Raw genomic sequence first — 19474 nt, forward strand, 5'->3', positions numbered from 1 at the left:
GCTTTCTGCAATTGCGTGTAGATGCATGCCTGCACACAGACATGCACGAACATACACCACTTGTGACCTTTGACTTCCTGCTTTAGCAGTTGGAGTTCCACTCCATGATTTTCAAAAATAGTGCTATGACGAATTTCTCTCATCTTCAGCATAAAGAACAAATCTTCCTTTGAAATAAAACCGTTTCCATCTTGCTGAGCACCCCTTAGGTTTAAAAAAGTTTAATGACTTATTAACTAGTAATAACCTCTTAATCATTATATAATTTACTATGTTTTTCAGCTGGGATTTTGGAATATTTTAGAAGAAGAATAAATTAAAAGGAAGAAAGGATAACAGCCATTTAAAAGCCTAAAAAAGTGCTCCTTTATCTCCCTCATAAGATTGTTCTGCTTATATGGAGCTAACTTAATTAAAATGTTCAATAAAAAATGTATTTCAATTGGGTTTATGCAAGTGTGTGGTTACAAAAGATAATTCTCTTTTTGATATAAACAGTTGGATCAGATAACCCATAATGTTTCATCTATCATATTACTCTTTCTCTACAAAGAAAAACCCACATGTGCTTTTTTTTCCCTGTAAGGTTTAAATTTTTAGTAGCTATATGTTCATCACAAGCATGAAGGATGTCTACAGAGTTGTATGTCTAATTCGTTGTTAAAAATCAAACTTTTAAAATGACATAATGAACTCTGTAATTTTTAAGACAGAACTTTTTCACTCTTTGTCGAGCACAAATCATCTGTCAAATTTCTGATGTGCAATCAAGCATCCAGGATGCCATCAAGATAATTTATGCATCAGCGCTGCCTCATTTTCTGATGATGAGGAGCATTGATTGACTACTTCAGATACGCTGTAGTAAAAGATTAGAGGATGGAAATCTTCTACTTGCTGGAAAACTTAATCAAAAACTGTTTCCCAGATTTGTATGGCAATCTTAACAAAGTCCCTTTGCTTGTGTTTGGTTTCAGATGTGACATTTGCTGCAAAAGGCTACTTTGATGCACTGGTTAGGATGGGAGAACTGGCCAGCGAGAGCCAAGGAGCCAAAGATTTGGGTAAGTAATTGACAAAAATATTTTTCTTGGTATCTAATCTATTTTTCTCTCTCTGGATTACCGGTAGTCTTGTTTGCATCATCATTTTGCAAGACATGTATGTATAAGATATTCTTATACTTGGAGAAAAATACATAATAATGCAGTGGTATAGTTTTCTTAAATCGACAGCATCACGTTTTTCTTTGTGAAATGTCTTTTTGTAGAAAAAAACAAGTTTGAAACATTGACCGTAGAAGAAACTGGACTGAGTGACCCCCTCCACCCTCCAAACAGGAATTACCGCTGGCTCCAAGAAGCTAAAATCCCAAAGACTTTGAGAAATAAAGAGCTATTACTCAGTCATTATGTTCATCAGAATAATCATTTTTTGCTCAGCCCCCCGCTCTTTTTTTTTTTCCTTAAACATTTTCTTGCTAATCCAGTTTTTTTTTCTCTTTTTTTGTAGTGCAAGTTACTCAAGTTATAAACTGACTCAATAAAAGTGTTTGGTGCCTGCTAGCCCCCACATCCAGCAGTCAAAACGTTTGATTGACAGAATCTCTCTAGCCTGCTTCTAGTTGTAGGGATGTAGAATTCCTATAAGCGCACTAGTGATTGGAGAGAGTGGTTGCCATAGAAACTCTAACCGATTCGGACCAGTCACTGCTTGCTGACGATGTCTTCGGGTCCATATTGCAAAACAGTCCCCCTGTTTCCACCGATTGAGATGTAGACATAGGAGGCTTTTCTGAAATACTTTCTTCTGGTGTTGCTTTGTGAACCTCCCTCTGGCCTCCTTTTCTTCTTTGGGTTAAAAAAGAGCCATCTCTCATAAATTCTTAAAAAATAAACCAAACTTTTTTTGCCTCTTTTTTTTTATAGTAGTGTTAGAGAACTTTAAAGCCATAGCAATAGTAATAAACTGGTTCATTGTAAAATGCTTTGGAAAAAACTAATGAGTGAGAACAAATGGCTTTTATTTTGATGAAACAATAAATGTCCATGCATTCTTATTCTGGGACTGAAACAGAGTTGGAAAAAAAAGCTGAAATTGTGATTGTGTAGGCCTGAAGAGGCTTTTAAGGTAACCGAGATGAGGAAAGAGTTGTGGATAGCAGTTTTTCAGTTTGTTAAAGCATTTTACATGCAAATGTGCTGAGGATCGGAAGCTAAAAAAAATCTACCTTATCACAGTTGTATCCTTTCTTGCTCATGTGACAGTCATGTCAATTAGGTGAATTTAGACGTCTAATCACAAACACTGCATCTGAAGATGCGATGATTGAGTGGTTTGGTAACTAGAGTCATGGTGTCTCCGTTTGTTTGCTACAACCCCGTTTTAAAAAGTGAATTATTTAGGAGCTGTCGTAAAAAATTTCCCCTTGCACCAGTATCTCTTTTAACAACACAATCTCCATATAAATAGCTGTTGATTTGAAAGGTCCTGTGTGGATTTAGAGGAAATAAGACCTGCTATTAATTTTCTGTAGCCCAGAAAATAGGGCTGACATGTGCTGGATGCTTTATTCATTGTTCTTTTATCTGTGAGAATCTTCATTGATTTCAACATTTGCTGTTGTACTATTGTATTATTGAACCTTAGTTGCAGATATTATGGAACATAAGTGCCTAGGGTTTAGTAAACAGGCTAAAAAATGTGCTCATATCTCAGTTGATGATGGTTTATATCAGTGTGGAAAGTTTTTCTTTCCCATGATTTCAAAAAAAAAAAAAGATAAACATACAAGTGGATTAAAAGAAGACTCAAACACAGAGAGGCCACAAGGCTAAAACAGTCCTACTTTGCCTGAAGGAAGATGAATGGAGTAGACATTTCAATGACCCACTCTTTGGGTTCATCAACTATTTTTCCCCCCCAAAAAAATCCTTATCAGCTTCTTTCAACAAAGACGTTTTTTTTTCTTGAATGGATTTTACATGCATTGCTGCTCAAAAGCAAATGTTTTGCTCGTGCAATGTATTATTTTGAACAAAATATTTTTTTTTAATTCTCTTATTCACAAAAAAGGAATACTAGTCAAATATAGCTGTTTAGGTACTTCTATTTATTGTGTTTTGTGCTCCAAACAGAAATTTTACTTCTCTTCAAGGAATATTCAATTGTGTTTAGTGAATGTGTCAACAGGTGAGAAGGATAAAAACATGAACCTAAATATTACCAGCTTTGGAACTGCAGTTTCAGTCCGAATGTTTCGTTTCAGCCTGTATGGCCAGCGTTTCAGTGCTTTTCCCAAGAGGAGCATTAGTTTAAAAAAAATTCCACTCACCTGTTTGCATGTTTTTTTAAGTTCTCACCCAGAGGTCAGTTGGAATATCCTGGCCTCCAGTCAAATCACTGCCCAGAATTTCCTGTTTGGGTGACAACAAAGCACAGAGCAAACATGACTAAGGAACAACAGGAAATAAAAGAATAATGACTTTTTCAAAATAAATGTCGACAACGCTGCTTTATTTATTCAGTTTAACAAGGAAAAAGATCAAATAAGCTCTAAATGTGTGAGCAAATGAAGAAATCCCCTTTTAAGAGGTTCGATCATTAATTCCCTGTCAGATACTGAGACTCAGCCTCTCAGTAATTGTTCACAGTTTCACTTAAAGGTGCATGTAGTAGTTGGAGTTGTTGTTGCACTTCTTTAAAGCCTGTTAATTCTTCAGAGGCTCTGAAAGAGATGGGTTGCAAACGGCCCCGCCTACACATCTGAGTCTCCAGCTGCTCTCCATCTCATTCCCCCCCCCCCTCTCGATTTCCCTTTATTTATTTATTTTTCTTTTTACTAGTCTTTGACACACATTGGTTAAAGCAATGGCTGAAAGGGCCTTGTAATAAAGTGTTTCTGTCACACATCAACTTGCATCATGCCAAATCTTGCATCCTAACTCATTCTTTCGCAACAAACTGTGCTCCCTTATTTTATGTTGTAACCATGCATGCACTGGATGCATTTTAGATGGTTGCATGCATGGACTGTGCTTTAGCCTTGTGGCATCTCTGTGTTTGAGTCTTCTTTTAATCCACTTGTATGTGTATCTTTGCCTTAAGAGATGGAGACAGTCTTTCTCCCGCCAGCCCCGCTACTCCCACACACTTCCTCCCACGTATCCTCCTCTGGTTGGGCTAATCATCGCTTGTCACTTTGCCACCCACACACATAAATGCACATAGATGCTAACGCTTATACACACCTGCTCTCTCCCTGGTTTTTCACTCTTTGCCTTCCCTTTTACTGAATCTGCCAACCTCCTTTTTTTTTTCATCTCCTTCATGTAGAAGGAGTCAGCACTTACTCCTTTGGTGACAGTTGTGTCTTTCCAAGCTTTCCTAAGAGAAATTGGAATTCTCATCCTAACCAGCTACCATCTATTCTGATTCAAAGGGTAGATTCAAACAATTAACAACCCCAGCAGCGGCAAAGCTGGTTTAAATGCTAAACTATAGAAATCAGGGGTCTTCAACCTGAGGTTCCAGAGCTATATGTGGCTATTTTACCTCTCCATTTTGGATCTCTGGTTAAAGAAAAGGAAAAGACTACAAGACAAATCAAGCCAAACACAACAGTCAGATAGGTCAAACTTTATTTACCTCATTCACAAACAGTTGAAGCACATCACTCCTGAGGCACCTGACTATGCCATGATGCTCCAACAACCCATCTAGAGGTGCGACTGTAATTTATCAAAGTCATACTAAAACACTTTGACAGATATTTGAGTGGTATATACCATATAAAACCATTTAAGGTCAATAAAGATGACCATAATTCACGCTAGTTTATAAAGCAGATTTTCTAGTTTTGAAAAAAAAAAAAGATCAAGGATTTTTAGTGTGCTCTATGATCTGAAAAATATGGTAAGGGTCACTTAAGTAGCTTTGATTTCATTTTAGATTTACAAATTTGCGACTTACACCAACAATGGTATAATAAACTGTAGTTTTTGTTTTTAAACAACTTCCGACATTTTTTTATTTTGAAAAGAAATCATCTAAACCTCTGTCAAAATTCTATTTAATTCAATGTTATTCGTATAGCCCAAATTCACAACAGTCGTCTCAATGGGCTTCGTACAAAAGCACAAAAGTTATGAACTTTTATAATGAAGGCTATTTTCTATGTATGTTTTAATGTATGCCAAAAAAACTTGTTTAATTTAATAATTGTAGCGCAAAGCAGTGTTTTGTTTTTCGAAAGGGTGATGTAACGCTTGTGGCTCCTACTGGGTTGTGGTCAGTTGGACATCAATCCAAATGGCTCTGTAAATGTTGCAGGTTGCAGACCCCTGGTTTAAACAGTTAAAAAGGGTAACAGTTGGGAAATTCTTTTTTTCATAAATGCAATTTTTTTTAACATTAAGTGGATTTATGAATACATTTGCAATGGCTTTAGCTGTTATTGTTGTTTAGCTTTTGTAGTTGGTACAATGTGCACAGTGTAGCTCATACTAATAAATCAAACTCAGGTACACACTCTGTTGTAACCTTTAAATTGTCAAAAAATGATTGATACATTTATATATAATGCCCCACACTCTCTAAAATTCTGCCAGCTAAAGTGAAAGCAATTGTAAGGTCTGTTTCATGTAATAAAATAAAAAAAAAAGATTAGAAATGTTTGGCCTATATCTTTTTTTGTCTTGGCTTAAATCCACCTGGTCATAGTGAACAGTAGCACTGATTCTCCACTGCCTTATCAAAGTAATTAGGAGTTTCTTTAGAACTCTGTAAGCTTTCCTGCTTGCGGCTCAGTCATCGACAGGTAGAATCTAAACAAAGTCTCCCAGGGGTCATGGTACTCCAGACCTTTCCTATGCAGAGCGCTAATTGGAGTCAAACAGCTTCTGAAATGCCTGCTGGAATGCAAATTAAAGCTGAGTCAGGTCAACTTCTGCACATAGCAAAGCCAAACAATCAACTGTATGGAAAGTTTTGTTCATTTCAAAAAGAATATAGGGATGCTTTTTATAGAAAATATTTAAAATTCTGTCTGGCTTTAGCAGTAGTTGATTATTAGACAGCCCACCACTGCTCTAAGATCTAGTAAAGTTGCTTCCTTTAAGACATTTTTCACTTTTGGATGCTTCATCACTCAATCAAATGTTAATCTATTTGAATGGTCCATTTGTATTTTATCTTATATTGGCAGTATTCCCTCCCTTCTAAGCAATAACATTGGCTCCTCCTGGACCACTTGGCCAATTAGTCTGCTCTGAGCATGTTGGACAAGATGTGCTTGCAGTTTTGTCTTCTCCGCCAGAGGAAATCAAATTTTCCTTCCTCTTTTTTAACAACTGGTGGAACTTTGCTAATCAACATGTTTTAATAACACATGTTTGATTCAGCAAAAAAACACGCCTTTTGGGAAATAAAATGCATTAGCAATATTAAAACACAGTGAGGCAAGAATCGCCTCCAGAACTTGTGTTGCATTATTTCCATTCTTTTGGGGCTTAATGGATTTTGGCCCTGAGCTTTACACTTCCTGTCAAAAATGGATGCTGCTTATAATGTTAAATGACAAGTCATCTGTTTGTAGCAAAAGGTTGGCACCTGCAGATGGTGTTAACCCTGGAATGATGTGTTTGAATGAGCACAGACACGCACACACACTCGGGCAGGAGTTCAGTTTTTCGTCTCTGTCAGTCTTTCTCCAATGTGGCCCACCTCCCTTCTCCTCCAGCACCTGTCCCTGTTTAAATGAGAGCAGAGGAACTCTTTTCTTAGCTCGGTGCCACCATCCCTGGGGTCCCTGCCTTCTACTGCTCTATTTCTGAAACATGCAAGGCATGATGGGAAGCCAATGCCCTTCATTTAATTAATTTGCAAAGAAAAGAAATATAAAATTTCTATTTTACGTCAACTACACAAAACGTTCCACGTATGTTGGGGATGGGGTGTAGCACAAGTTTGACATGAGAAATAAAATGAGGTGAATTCAAAGTGATAGAATATCAGGGAATTACAGAGGTGAATAAACATGAGATGCCTTAGCCCATAGACCACAACAATGTGCTGTAATGCTGTTGCTAGGCAGCAAATCTATCACTTACTGACGACCATGTTTGGCTCTAGGCTTCAACACCCTTCATTTATTTGATGAAACCTTTTTTCGTATTTTTTTTTCAATGAATTTATCCGTTTTACTCTTTTCTGGTTGGTAACTTCTTAAGCAGTGTTTACAGTTGGGGTGTGAAGCGCCTTCTTAAAGGTATGTTTAGCCTTGTAGTGTTCACACTGGACAAGCAGGCATGCAGGGACATCTTCTTTTTTTTCTTTATTAGCGCATGTTTGCCACCCACAGTTAAGAGGCTTGCCATAAAATGTCAAAGTGGGGCAAATCTCGTGAATCTTGCTCCAGATGTTTTCCCTTTATAACTCTGTTCCGATATATGAAAGATTTGGTGTCATAAAATTTCAGCATGGCGCAAACTGCAATTATTCATTTCTCCTCAATGATCAACCTTTAAACTATTTGCACTTTGCACTAATTTAAAGAGACATCAACCATTGTTTCTAACAAATCCCAGTCCCTGACTGGTCAAAGTTTGACCTGGTTTAACTTTCAATACACGTTCAATGGCCGTGAGTTTTTACGTAGAACCCGACAACGGTCGGTTTTGAACGCAGAAGCCCGAAACGCGCATATACATGGTTTTCATTAATAGTAGTCGCTTGAACACGCACGGCCGAGGGCTGTGTGAGAGTTGCTTTATATGGAGTTTTACCTGTGTGTGCAGAGTAAAATGTAAAAGTTTAAACAAAAAAGGTATCCACCAGACGACTGGGGTTAATAATTGGCATCAAAAACCAAATTTGAACCACACCTGCGTCAGTTTACAACATTTATGTCTGTGCTTAAATCTCCAAGTTTTTATTTACTGATAGGTCTTTGTGTCCAGTTTTCTAATATTACAATAATTTTTCCAATGCAAAGTACTGTGTATTCAGAACAGGTATTGCATCTTTTCATTACCGTTCACATAATTTCTTTGCATATCATATTTGCTGTTTGGTCGTTCTTTTATGTTGTTCAGTCTAAAATTGAAACTCACACTATATATTTTATTTTGCTTAAAACAAATTACTTAGGATTTAATTTGCTTTGCTCCAATTTGGTTAGAACACGCTGGATATTTTCTTCTGCTGCCTTAGAATTAATGTCAAGATTACTGGTAAACTGCATTCTGACCTACTTCTGTGTGGCAACTGCACAGTTCTCCTTTTAAACCTTTCATGATGGCCTACATGTATGGCACCATTGCTGGAAAAACTTGTGCGAAAAGATGCGATGGCCCGAGCTTCCAATTTTAGCAGCGTTTCATAAATAGTAGATTTCTTCTGTGATGATGGAGGAAAGAGTTTAAACAGAATTTGATAGTTTGCTAAACTTGTAAAATGGTGTGTGAGGGAATTTGAGCAGGAATCGTCAACTTTAGGTTGGATTAAATAATAAAAAATGAAGATTATTATGTTCCACACAGTATCTAAACAGACTTGGGGCTGAGTCACAGCTGTTACCTGTGTCTTGCATATTATCCCGCTGCTCCATTATGCTAGCCCACTTGTTTGTTTCTCCTGTGACTTGGCAGTGAGGCAGGGAGGCAGGGAGGCATTAACATCCTGTTGAGGCTGAGCTCGTGCACACCACTGAGCATCAAAATCCCCAGGTGGACCAGTCTTCTCCTCAGGGAAGTGTGCACGCTGATGCAATGATAGCTGATAGTAAGTGAGGAGAGCGTTGGAAAGCATTTTACAACAACCGCTCCTCATCTCTCAGTTTCTCCCATGGCAACGACCCTACTACAATCCTGCTTCCATAACAACCCCTTAGTGAATCTGGTTTTGACCTTCATCGCAGTGATTCAGTGTCTCTCCATCCACCTCCATTCTTTCACTACAGCAACAACTCTTATTCTCTCAGCTTTGCATACTTCCACTTTTTATTTTTATTTATTTTTACTCGATAGCCCACATTTTGTTATTTTGTTTCTCTCTCTCCTTCTCTCCACCTGTGTGGGTGTTGCTTTGCTGCTGTTACACAAGCACTCGATGCCTCTACACTACCCGATGTCATACTTCAAGGGACAGTCTGTTCGTGTGCACTCAAGTTCCAGAGAGCATGCTTCCTCGTTTGACTCTGGAAGCTGGCAGGCCTGTAGCTGCTTGCTGCAGAGCTGCAGGTGCAGATCAGCCTGAGCTCACCTTTCAACAAAAGAGCTATTGTTTTCTCTCAACCTTGAAAAAACAGGCGAGGTTCAAGTGAGCTGGGGAATATTGATAGTAATGTTGTTTTCTTTGTGTCTGTGCCCCTTTTTGTGAACATGTTTTGATTGTTTTGATGGGTACTTGCATCAAAATGTGCTCAAATATCTGTCACGTCCCTCCTTTGACAGGTTTTTTATGAAGTCTCACAGGTTGCGTCTTCAAACATATTCAAGTTTTCTCCCATTCTTATCAGATTCTCTTGTGTGACGCCTAAAATTGCTTAAAAGGTTGCGTGTGATATTTTCCATGATTTTGAGCTATTGGATATGAATTGCCATGGTAACCATTTGCATCTCTTAGGTGTGAAATCTTTTCTTTTCTTTGTCCGTACACCCCCCCCCCCCCCCCCCCATTGTTGATGAGCTTTGGCATTGTGAACCTGCGAAGTGAATGGCTTTTTTCCCCTTATTGCTTCTCCAAAAAAAAATTCCATTCTTTTTCTGACGTTTGTGACGTCTGCTGCCCAGTATGGACAGTTATTAGTTAATAGATCATGCTAGCTGAAATAGCCAACACAGTGACGAGGTTTTTTAAGCTCAAAGGGATGTGATCAGCGATGTGTAAGCTGCTTAGCAACTCTGTAGGGAGCAGACAGCATGCTTTGTCCTGCTTTTCTCCTCCCGTGTGGCATAATGTCAGTGCACTAGTTGCCACATGGGTACAAGGTCTGACATCTTGGGTATAGATGAGGGTATCTAGGGTGAGATATGGCAAATAGGGCCAACAATCCTGCCTTAAAGTTTTTGCTTTTGCATCTCAAATGTGTTTTTTCTTTTTTGGTGAGGTAAGGTCCTTTTAGACTTTGTTTGCATGTGTTACTTACCGTCATTTCTGGTTTAGTAGTTTATAGACTCACCAAGATAGTCCTATTATCTATTTTCAAAGCGTTCCCAGGGGTCCTTTAATTACGATTATACAATTTTTAGCCAAAATCAAAAAACATGTCGTTTCCTAGGACAGTTTTCTTTAGAGCATCAGTAATTCATCGCCTCTGAGTTGTAGGCAGGACATTGGCACGGTTCAACCCCTCCCCTTCTTTCCCCTCTTGGGTGCTGAGAGCTCTCCGTTTACCCACTCTCCTGCTAGTTTACAGCCCCTCACACTCCTAACCTAACTTTACTGGTGAAACAGAAATGACGAAGGATACTGGAGCTATCCAGCCGTATTGTTTTGAGCCAGATGCCACCTCAGACGAGGAAAAAAAAAAGGCGTACATGGATCGGAGCAGGGAGCTTGCAACCCGCTTATTGAATTTTCTACGTCACAAACAAGCTCTTTTTCAAGTGTCTGCTCCTGCTTCACAACAACTTGAAAAAAGAAATACTCTACAATGCAATTTTGAGCTTCATTTTCTTAACATATGCCCTCGATCATCAGAAAAATGCCACAAGATTATGTTAAAAACACAGTTTTCATCAGAGTGGCTCTTTATGTGAGTTTATTTGCTTTAAGAAACTAAGAAGTTTTCTTAGAGAGGATGTTCATTCTGTCTTGCATTTTTCACTTCCCTAAATGGTCAGGAGTTACAGCCATCTGCTTCCAACCTTTGTCCCCCACATGCACTTAAGGACAGCTCTGTCACAATCACTTCAGTGTTTATACTGAGTTTGTCAGCTCAGAGGAGGACCCCTCCAAAACCCTTTGGCGAGGGAAAAATAGTGCGCACTCCTTTAGTTAAAGCTCCGATTTCACTTACGGAGCTTCTTAAGGCAAGATCAGCATTCAAAAGAGAACACAAGAGGGTAGTTTGAAATAACCCAGGAGGAAAAAAGTGCCTAAAAAACATAACCTTTAACCTTCTTTGCCCGCATCTTTTTAGATATCAGTGTCATATGTGTTGCAGCTTTGCTCCATCTTTTTAGATTCTGTGAAATTGTGATGTGTCATCTTAATTTTAGTTTTGCAATGCAGCTTCTTTCTGAACTCTTCATTCCCTACTCCCTTAAGCCAAGTAATACAAAATGCAATATGTTTGAGCTGAAGGGCTTTGTTCTGTACTGGAAAAAAAAAAAGTCTTTCATTTTTCTGTCCATGTTTTTTCTCACAATGTCTTTCCACCAGGTCTCTATGTGTTTGTGTTGTTTGCTCAGTGTGGCTCTTTGTGTTCCTCTTTGACCATGCACTGCATATTCAGAAGAAGCAGCTTGTAGGTATAAGACAAAATAAAGTTCACTCCCTGCATGAGCCTTCTTTTTAAACATTTCTTTTGATGACCTTTTTAAATTGGGAATAAATTAAAAACTTCCTCCATGAGTTAATCTAATTTTATGATGTCTTAGTAACATTTCTGACATGCTTTAGTCAAATTGCCACAAAACAGATCCTTTAGCCGTTCCTTTACACCTTTGCAAAATAAGCCTTTTTTTCTTCCATCGTTAGCTTTGTTTAAATGAAAATCTATCTTTGAACTTTTTTACGGGACAGATTTGAGAGCATACAGTGCCTTTTTTGAGACCTGCACACAAGGCCAAACTAAACTAAAATAAGAGTAACTGGAGTATTGAGGCAAACACTAAAGTCTCATCCACAGTTCAGCAGCAGACTGTTAATTTCTTCTGAAGGACCAAAACTTGAAAATGTTAATAGATAGTTACTAAAAAAAAATAAAATGATAGCAGATGTCAGTGCATTTAATAAGATTCAGCAAAAAAGTTTCCTGCTTTCGTGGTATTTATTAATCCCTTAATTTAGCATATAATTAGGTTTTTCCACACTCAAACAAGAGTGCAGAGGCAGCCATTACTACTGTCATACATTATAATAAATATATGATGCTTGCTGACCGCCACCTCGAACGTTTGATTAACAGATTGTCTCAAGCCCGCTTTCAAGTGTTAAAGGTGTGGACTTCAAACAAGCTCACTCCTGATTGGCGAGAGTGGTTGCCATAGAAACATTGACTCAGACCAACTCGGACCAATCACTGCTAACTTACTCCAACATTGCAGAAAAATGGCGACTGAGTTGACGTTTTGTTGTAGCTGGAAGTAAGCTATTATCTTTTGGTGATGTCACACTTATGTACAGCCAATGATTAGGCTCTAGGTTTATGTCTGCGCTCTGCAGTCATTTTAAAATAAAAAGTTATTTAATGAAAAACCACCATTTCTTCAAATCAAATATTTTTTCCACTATAAAAATAAAAACATAAACCTTCTTAAATTAGAGCTTGTACTATATTGGATTTTTTTGTAGTATTATTTTAACACATCTCAGACATAGAAAATATTTGTTCTACTCTTTTTTTTTTTTTTTTTTTTTTTTTTTTATTAACGTCTTCATTGAAGTTTTAATTCTAAAAGGCAATTTGCAGCATTTTTAAAAGACATCAGTGTCACCAAACCCGTCATTTTCTCTTGTTCCTTTATTCAATGTATTTTTGTTTTCCGTGTGATAATTATTCTTTTTTTTCAAGTTCTCATCATGTGCTTGTTGCATGGGCTCTGCACGTTAAGTTGTTTTTATCCCCTCAAGCTTTCTCCTACACTCTCTTAACTCCATCAGTCCCCCGCTCCTCTCTGCTTTATCTGCTGGTGTGGTGGAGTATTCATGTGTTTTCTCTCTGTATGTAGGGGATGTGCTGTTCCAGATGGCTGAAGTCCACAGACAGATCCAAGTGCAGCTAGAGGAGATGGTTGGTATTCTGATCCCAAATATGCCTCGCCTTTTCTCTATTCATCTTTGTCATCTATTGAAATGGTTTAACAATAGACTTAGATGGAACAACAGAGTATTATGACAACAGCTTGTTTTAGTTTAATTGTGAGATTTTAGTACATGATGTTCGAAGATCAATTTTCTCAGTATTTTACTATTTTCTTACACGTCCTTGATTCCTCATCACTCAAATTAATGAATTGAATGTTTCTAACCTCAAATTGATCAAACACAGATGAAAAGTGTCATCATGTAAACAAGAAAGATAAGATTATTCTGGATTTTCTTTTCATAATATTGGCATTTTCTATTTATTAAAAACAGGTAGATGTTGTCTAAAAGATTCGATTCGCATCATAATTTTTTGTTGCTGATCCGATTCATAGTTGATGTTGGTTCACTTTGAACGATTCGATTCGATCCGATTCTCTGACCTAAAATCAATCCAGTACATCTTTAGCCAAAAATTCAACCAGTGTGACTCAGAGATGAATACCTAGGTATTGAACATTGCAGGGGAAATTTTCCAGATTCCTTGTGATTCTTACAAGATAATTAAGTGTAAAATAAATATGTGTCCAAACAAACAAGTAAACAAGAATTAATGGCAAATCCATTCACTTTTTAGTTTCCTAAAGTTCAGCCCCCTCTTGTTTTTCCACATCAAAATAATACAAAGTCTTTGCTAAGTTTTTCCACACATTGGATGGCTTGATCATTTTTTTACTGCCATCACGCGAGTTGTTCGCTGTGATGACACACTGTCATTTTTACGTTATAGTAAAATAATCGTACTCTATCTCAATCCAAATGATATTTTCCAATACCGATTTATCTCATTTTGTAACAATTTTTCAATATAGGTCAATTTGATTAACAACCTGCCTCCATCTGGTTTGATGGTGTAAATTGATTCATTGATTACCCTTGATCACCCTTACTTCCTTTATAATTTCAGTCAAATGATTTTCCTTTCTTTGAAAAAAAAAAATGTTTTTTAAAGATTCGGCTCAAAAATAGTTTCATAATTTAAACATTGTAGTGTTACAGACCTGACGTGAACTGAGAGCAACTGTCTGATATTTTGATAGTCTATTTTATACTCATAGATTCACTTTGCTGTAGATGTCAGAAAACTGCTTTGTATTGACAATGATTAATGTAAAAGAATTGGAAATAGTGTTTATTTCGAGAATCCACAAATAAAATTTTCCTAATTATAATTTTTCCCCCCAGTTGAAATCCTTCCACAATGAGTTGCTGTCCGAGCTGGAGAGGAAAGTTGAGCTGGATGCCCGATATCTAACTGTAAGTATCTGGATCTGCAAACACAAAGAGCAACACAAACCAACGCTTCTTTCCAGTTTATTTTGAATCAAGTGATAACAGGAGATTAAGGGAATCTCTGTCTCTGCAGCATTTGGTGTATGCTCATCTGTCAGGGTTAGACTGATTATAATAAGCCCCTCGTGGAGTGTTGGTATAGGAGTAAGTGCTGCAGTGTGGGTCTTAATGGGATATCTTTAGAATGAGTGGGTTGCAGCCTGAGTGTAGAGCAGTTGTGTTGTGCGTTGTTTTTGGGGGATGGGGTAACGTGGCCTTTATTACATTGTTGAAGCAGCCGTGATATTTATGAGCTGCGCCGTGCTCCCAGCCCTTTTGGTTTGCATGGATGTAGCCCTCTTGTTGCTCTGTTGTGTGAATTTTGTCCTTTACAAAAAGGCACAACATTTCTCAGCAACCCTGTTGCGCATCTAGACCTTCTTGAGAAATAGAAAAGGCATAAAGGAATGTAAAACATGCAGGAGAGCAGGTAAACATGACATTTATGACAATAAGTCAGCAGCTTTGGTTTTATACAAGTAAAAGCTGATTTAATGTGATATCTTGCATTAATTTGTGACAACTTTGTTTGATGATTACAGAGGTTAAAGCAGCTTTTTTAAAATATAAAATACTGGTTTAAACGTTTCTAAAAAATATACTTTGAATATTGTGACATTGGATTTGTACTAAAATGTCTATGTACATTTAAAAACCAATGTCTAGTTCAGATCTTTGCAGTTTTGTTTTCACCTATTATTCCTACTTTATTCGATATTTCAGCGCTTCGCAATGAACGATTCAAGGTTACATCTCTCAAAGGGCAAAACAGTCTTTATGTTTTTCTAATGTATTGAAATTATGTCTGTAAAGTTCAGGCTGTTTCCACAAGTTTAGTGGTTTTACTAAAGATTTTGCAGAAAGATGCCACCTCTACAGTTGCATCTTCAGCAAGCAGCTCATTAATTTCCTGTAAGTAGCAGCTTCAGCTGACTTGAAAGCTAGCCATTGATGTTTTGAGAATTCATCTTCTCCATGTGCAGCATTGTTCAGCTGGGGTTAGCTTGAACTTTTCTTTTTTTTTTTTTTTTTTGTTCATTTTCAAAATATAGTTCCCCACTGTTAGCAATCACTTAATTACAGTGAAATCCAATTTATAATCGGCCTACTCTAAGTTTTTAACCAATTCAGATCTTCACTTTTTTGTGCAAACGCCTTTGTTTTTGGGCCACAAAGGCGTGCAAACCTGGTAACTGAAGCCCAGTGCTTCAGAGCATGTCAATCACCACAAGAGGCCATAATAATTAAAACAGATGGACAATAATAGGGTTTTTTTTTTTGTGGTTTCAATGCAAGATCACTGTTGTGGAGATCTTGAAGGGATTTACAGACAAAACTGCCATTTATCACAGGATTTAGTCTTTTTTTTTGTTTCTTATTCCCAAAAGTGTTCAGTCTTTAAAAAAATTGTTTAATATAGTCCAGCCCCAAACCAGTGCACTACAGTAATTCCATCTTGACATTTCTTTATAAGTCCAAATGCTTTAAGGGTCATGATCTCGCAGTGAAGTAAATGGCGTCCTTTATGATCCTTCTCCGAGTACTGTGAGAACACTGGCCTATACTCTCGTCGTCTAGTATAATGCCAATATTGGTTTTGAACTCCTTTTATGAGCTGTCCTCTTCCAATTTTGCTTCACAGAGACAACATGAGCTTTCTCTCACATACAGTTACTATGGCAACAGAGCTGATGAAGCCCGAAAATAAAGAAGTCCTTGTCAAAAAATTTAAAAAAAACAGCAAATGTTAACTAAATGCATTTAATAGTTGGACTAATTACTTTAAATTTTGTGCAATCAATTTTTTTATTTATCCCCCCCCCCATGTTTGAATGTGATGAACGAGTGCTTGTTCATCACAGACTGTTGATGTCATTTCAATCCTAGAAGACAGCTTGAGGACACATATGAGGCTTTTATAAGACAATAGGAAGTGCTTGTTCAATTAGGAGGGAGATTTTAGAGTTTTTGAAAAAGTCAAAACAAACCCCGCTCACACAAATCAGCATTACAGCACCATACACTCAGACTCCTGTGGGTGTTTCTGTGACATAGCTGCTAGGATGCAAACAAATTGTTTGGCCTCGCTGAATTTGGATGGAGAAAGGGGGGACTGCAGTATTGCACCATAACTGTGAAGGTATTTGTCAAAGTTATTTCTACCATCTAATCAAATCTCAACACCAAAAGAATAAAGTTTCCTATTTCAGAGAGAAAAAAGTTATCTTTCATCTCTTAGCCTCTTTAATTTTTTCAGTTCTTTCATCTAGATTCTAGAGGTCTAATTCTGTGTTTGTGCACTTGTTGTTGCCTGATGTAGGCCGCCTTGAAGAAATACCAGATGGAACATAAGAGCAAAGGAGAGAGTCTGGAGAAGTGCCAGGGCGAACTGAAGAAGCTGCGCAGGAAGAGCCAAGCCAGCAAGAACCCCTCGAAGTACGGCGAGAAAGAGATGCAGGTGAGCTGCTTCTTGGAATATAAAATCCCATTAGTGGTACTCTGAAAATCTGTAATTTAACCGCTATGCGTGTTTGTCAAAATCCTAAATTAAATGCAATAGTGGTTGAGTCTTGGAAAAAATAAGGACTTTCTTTGTTCCTTATGAAGTGAAGAGAGCACAGCAGAGATGGGGGTGGAGGCAGAGGCAAAGAAGTGTCCTGAGTGGGAAGGCAAACAGTGAAGGTTGCATTATGAATTGCGTGCTCTCTGCAGTTTTTTTTTTTTTTTAAGCATTTACACACATTCAACAAGTACATAAAAGCACACATGCTTGACAAAGAAAATAATTGTTACCCAGAGAGGACACAAATGAGCCTCATACACTGATGTGTCACAATGGTTACTTCATTGTGGAATTTTGGGAACATTTGTCGCTGACAAATGGTTTAATTAGTAAATGACTTCTTCATTATTTTCGTGTTCGGAAAGTATTGTAACATTTCAAAGGATAAAATAGCAATTATTTTTCAAAGTCTCTGGAAATTACTGAAACGCTTAATTTAAAGATCTTCTCCAATCATCTTTTGATCTATTTTTAAAGTGTTCCCAATGGCCTTTTAATTATGATTATGCAAAAGTTAAAATAAAAACTGTCATTTTCTAGTAAATAGTTTCTGCATTAGAAATTCAGCTCTGAGTTGTAAGCACGACTGTTGGCGCGGAGTAAACCCGCCCCCACTTCCCGTCACCCATCTGTTTACACGCTCTCCCTCTAGCTAACACCCCAATAACCCCAACCTAACATTACTGGTGCAACAATAACAATATTGGAGCTATTCAGCCGTACAGTTATGTCCTGATGCCGGCTAAGACGAGGAAAACAAAGACGTACACGGATCTAGTCGTCTACAAGTGGATTAATCACAATAGCTTCGTCAGCCCTTGATTCACAGCTATTTGAAGAAAGAAATACTCAGAAATGCAATTTTAAGCTTAATTTTCTTTGTGTCCTTTATCATTGGAAAAATGCCCCAAGAACATGTTAAAAACACCATAACAGGATTTTCATCTGAGTGGGTCTTTTAGTAAATATTGTGATTTTCGTGCCGTATTTTGATTTGTGTGAACAGCAGAATCTCTTACAGGTCTTTAAGTGAAATACATAGTGAGGATCCATAATGAGATTTCACTGTAAGACATATTTTGATTACTTCTGTCACATTTAGTTTTCAGTGTTTGGCCGCTAACAAGAAAAGAAGCAAATGATTCTGTATCTCTTTGGGTGAGATGAATAAAAACAGTTATCTTTGAACTAAAAACTGTTCGTACAAGGATATACGAACATTAAAGGAGGCTCTGACTCTTAAGGCCTCTGAATTTCTTTTATTCCTGGGAAAATGAACGAAAATACAGCAGCAGTATATCAAATAAGGAAAGCTTGAGTCTCTACTGTGAGAAACTGAGAATTCTGAGAAGTCTTTGTGATTCTTTTCTGAGCTTGTTGCACACAGTTTTAGATCTTTTTTTTTTCGCTACATGCACCAGTGGCTTTGAATTTCTAACAGATCACTAGCTTTTACTCAAACAAGAATAGAAACTTTTCACCTTGGCATTTTTATGAAGGGTATACAGCACGAGGGAGAAACTTAAACATTTCCATCACACAGCATTGGATTTTTAAAGCGAAGCTGTGTACTCGTTTAGCCTGCTTGCCAGTGTTTCTGTCAAACTGAAAATAATGACATGGCTGAAAATGTCAAAAGTCTGACCACTAAGGCTTTTCTAGGAGCTGGAATTTAGACTGCCAGGAAAGACGGAGGCAAAAAATGTCAAACTAGCAGGTCGGGGCTTGCAGGGCTATTACCGAAACGCTGTAAAGTGTGTTCACCACCAACAATCTCAGGAAAGAAACTTTGGAGATCACAAAGTAAGAAATGGCTGTTTTTACTTCTCGACTTTTGAAAAAAAAGAATGCTTCCTCTGTCAGCTCAGTTTAACATGGACATGTAAGCAAAAGCACGCCCTGACAAAGGGTGACATAGCACCGCTGGATTGATCTGACTACTTTGTCACATCAGGTCTGTTCCGTTGTATCAGAAATGGCTTGAAGAGATGCTGTATCATCAAGTTTGAAAAGTTCAGCTTAACTTGAATTACAGTTTAAAGTCAGTGAGAGAATGCAAAACTTCTTGGCAGTAAATCTAACAAAAGTGACAAGTTACTGCAGATCCGTCTAAGTTTTTAATTTTTCTTGTATTTTTTTTTTGTTAACTGGGAATTTTTTTTTAAATGTATTCCCAATGTTTTTTGTAAAAGAAACGATTAAAATCGTATAAAAACAAAAAGAAAGTCAGCATCTAACACAAATATGTAGTCCATATGAGAAATACTCTGACACAAAGGCATATTCTGTGGTAAAAACTGAATTGTGTATGATTGTAATAAGAAAGTGGTGTCAACAATTTCATATTGTAAAGATTTTCCATCCAGCTAAAAAGTACAAAAATCCATACCATCTACAACATAGAATAAATAATGTTGTGGCCACAAGATCTACACGTTTTCTAATCTCTTCTGACCTATAACACTTTAAACCCCAGAAAGTACTTCATCTCAATAACCAAACATTCAAACCAACTGCATGTTCCAAGTTTTTATACAAGGATCCAAA

The 19474-nt window shown here is 37.4% G+C and overlaps 1 protein-coding gene across 5 annotated transcripts in view; it reads left to right on the forward strand.

The window, feature by feature from the left end:
- The window catches only part of LOC101169609 (brain-specific angiogenesis inhibitor 1-associated protein 2), a 48313-nt gene that overhangs the window by 14924 nt on the left and 13915 nt on the right, over positions 1-19474 (forward strand). For all 5 annotated transcript variants that reach the window (XM_023957519.1, XM_023957520.1, XM_023957521.1 and 2 more), the window contains exons 3-6: positions 978-1064; positions 12897-12958; positions 14218-14289; positions 16685-16822. In XM_023957519.1, coding sequence (XP_023813287.1) covers positions 978-1064; positions 12897-12958; positions 14218-14289; positions 16685-16822 — 359 coding nt within the window. The remainder of the gene's footprint in view (positions 1-977; positions 1065-12896; positions 12959-14217; positions 14290-16684; positions 16823-19474) is intronic.

This window comes from Oryzias latipes, chromosome 8, assembly GCF_002234675.1.
Source record: "Oryzias latipes chromosome 8, ASM223467v1".
NCBI lineage: Eukaryota > Metazoa > Chordata > Actinopteri > Beloniformes > Adrianichthyidae > Oryzias > Oryzias latipes.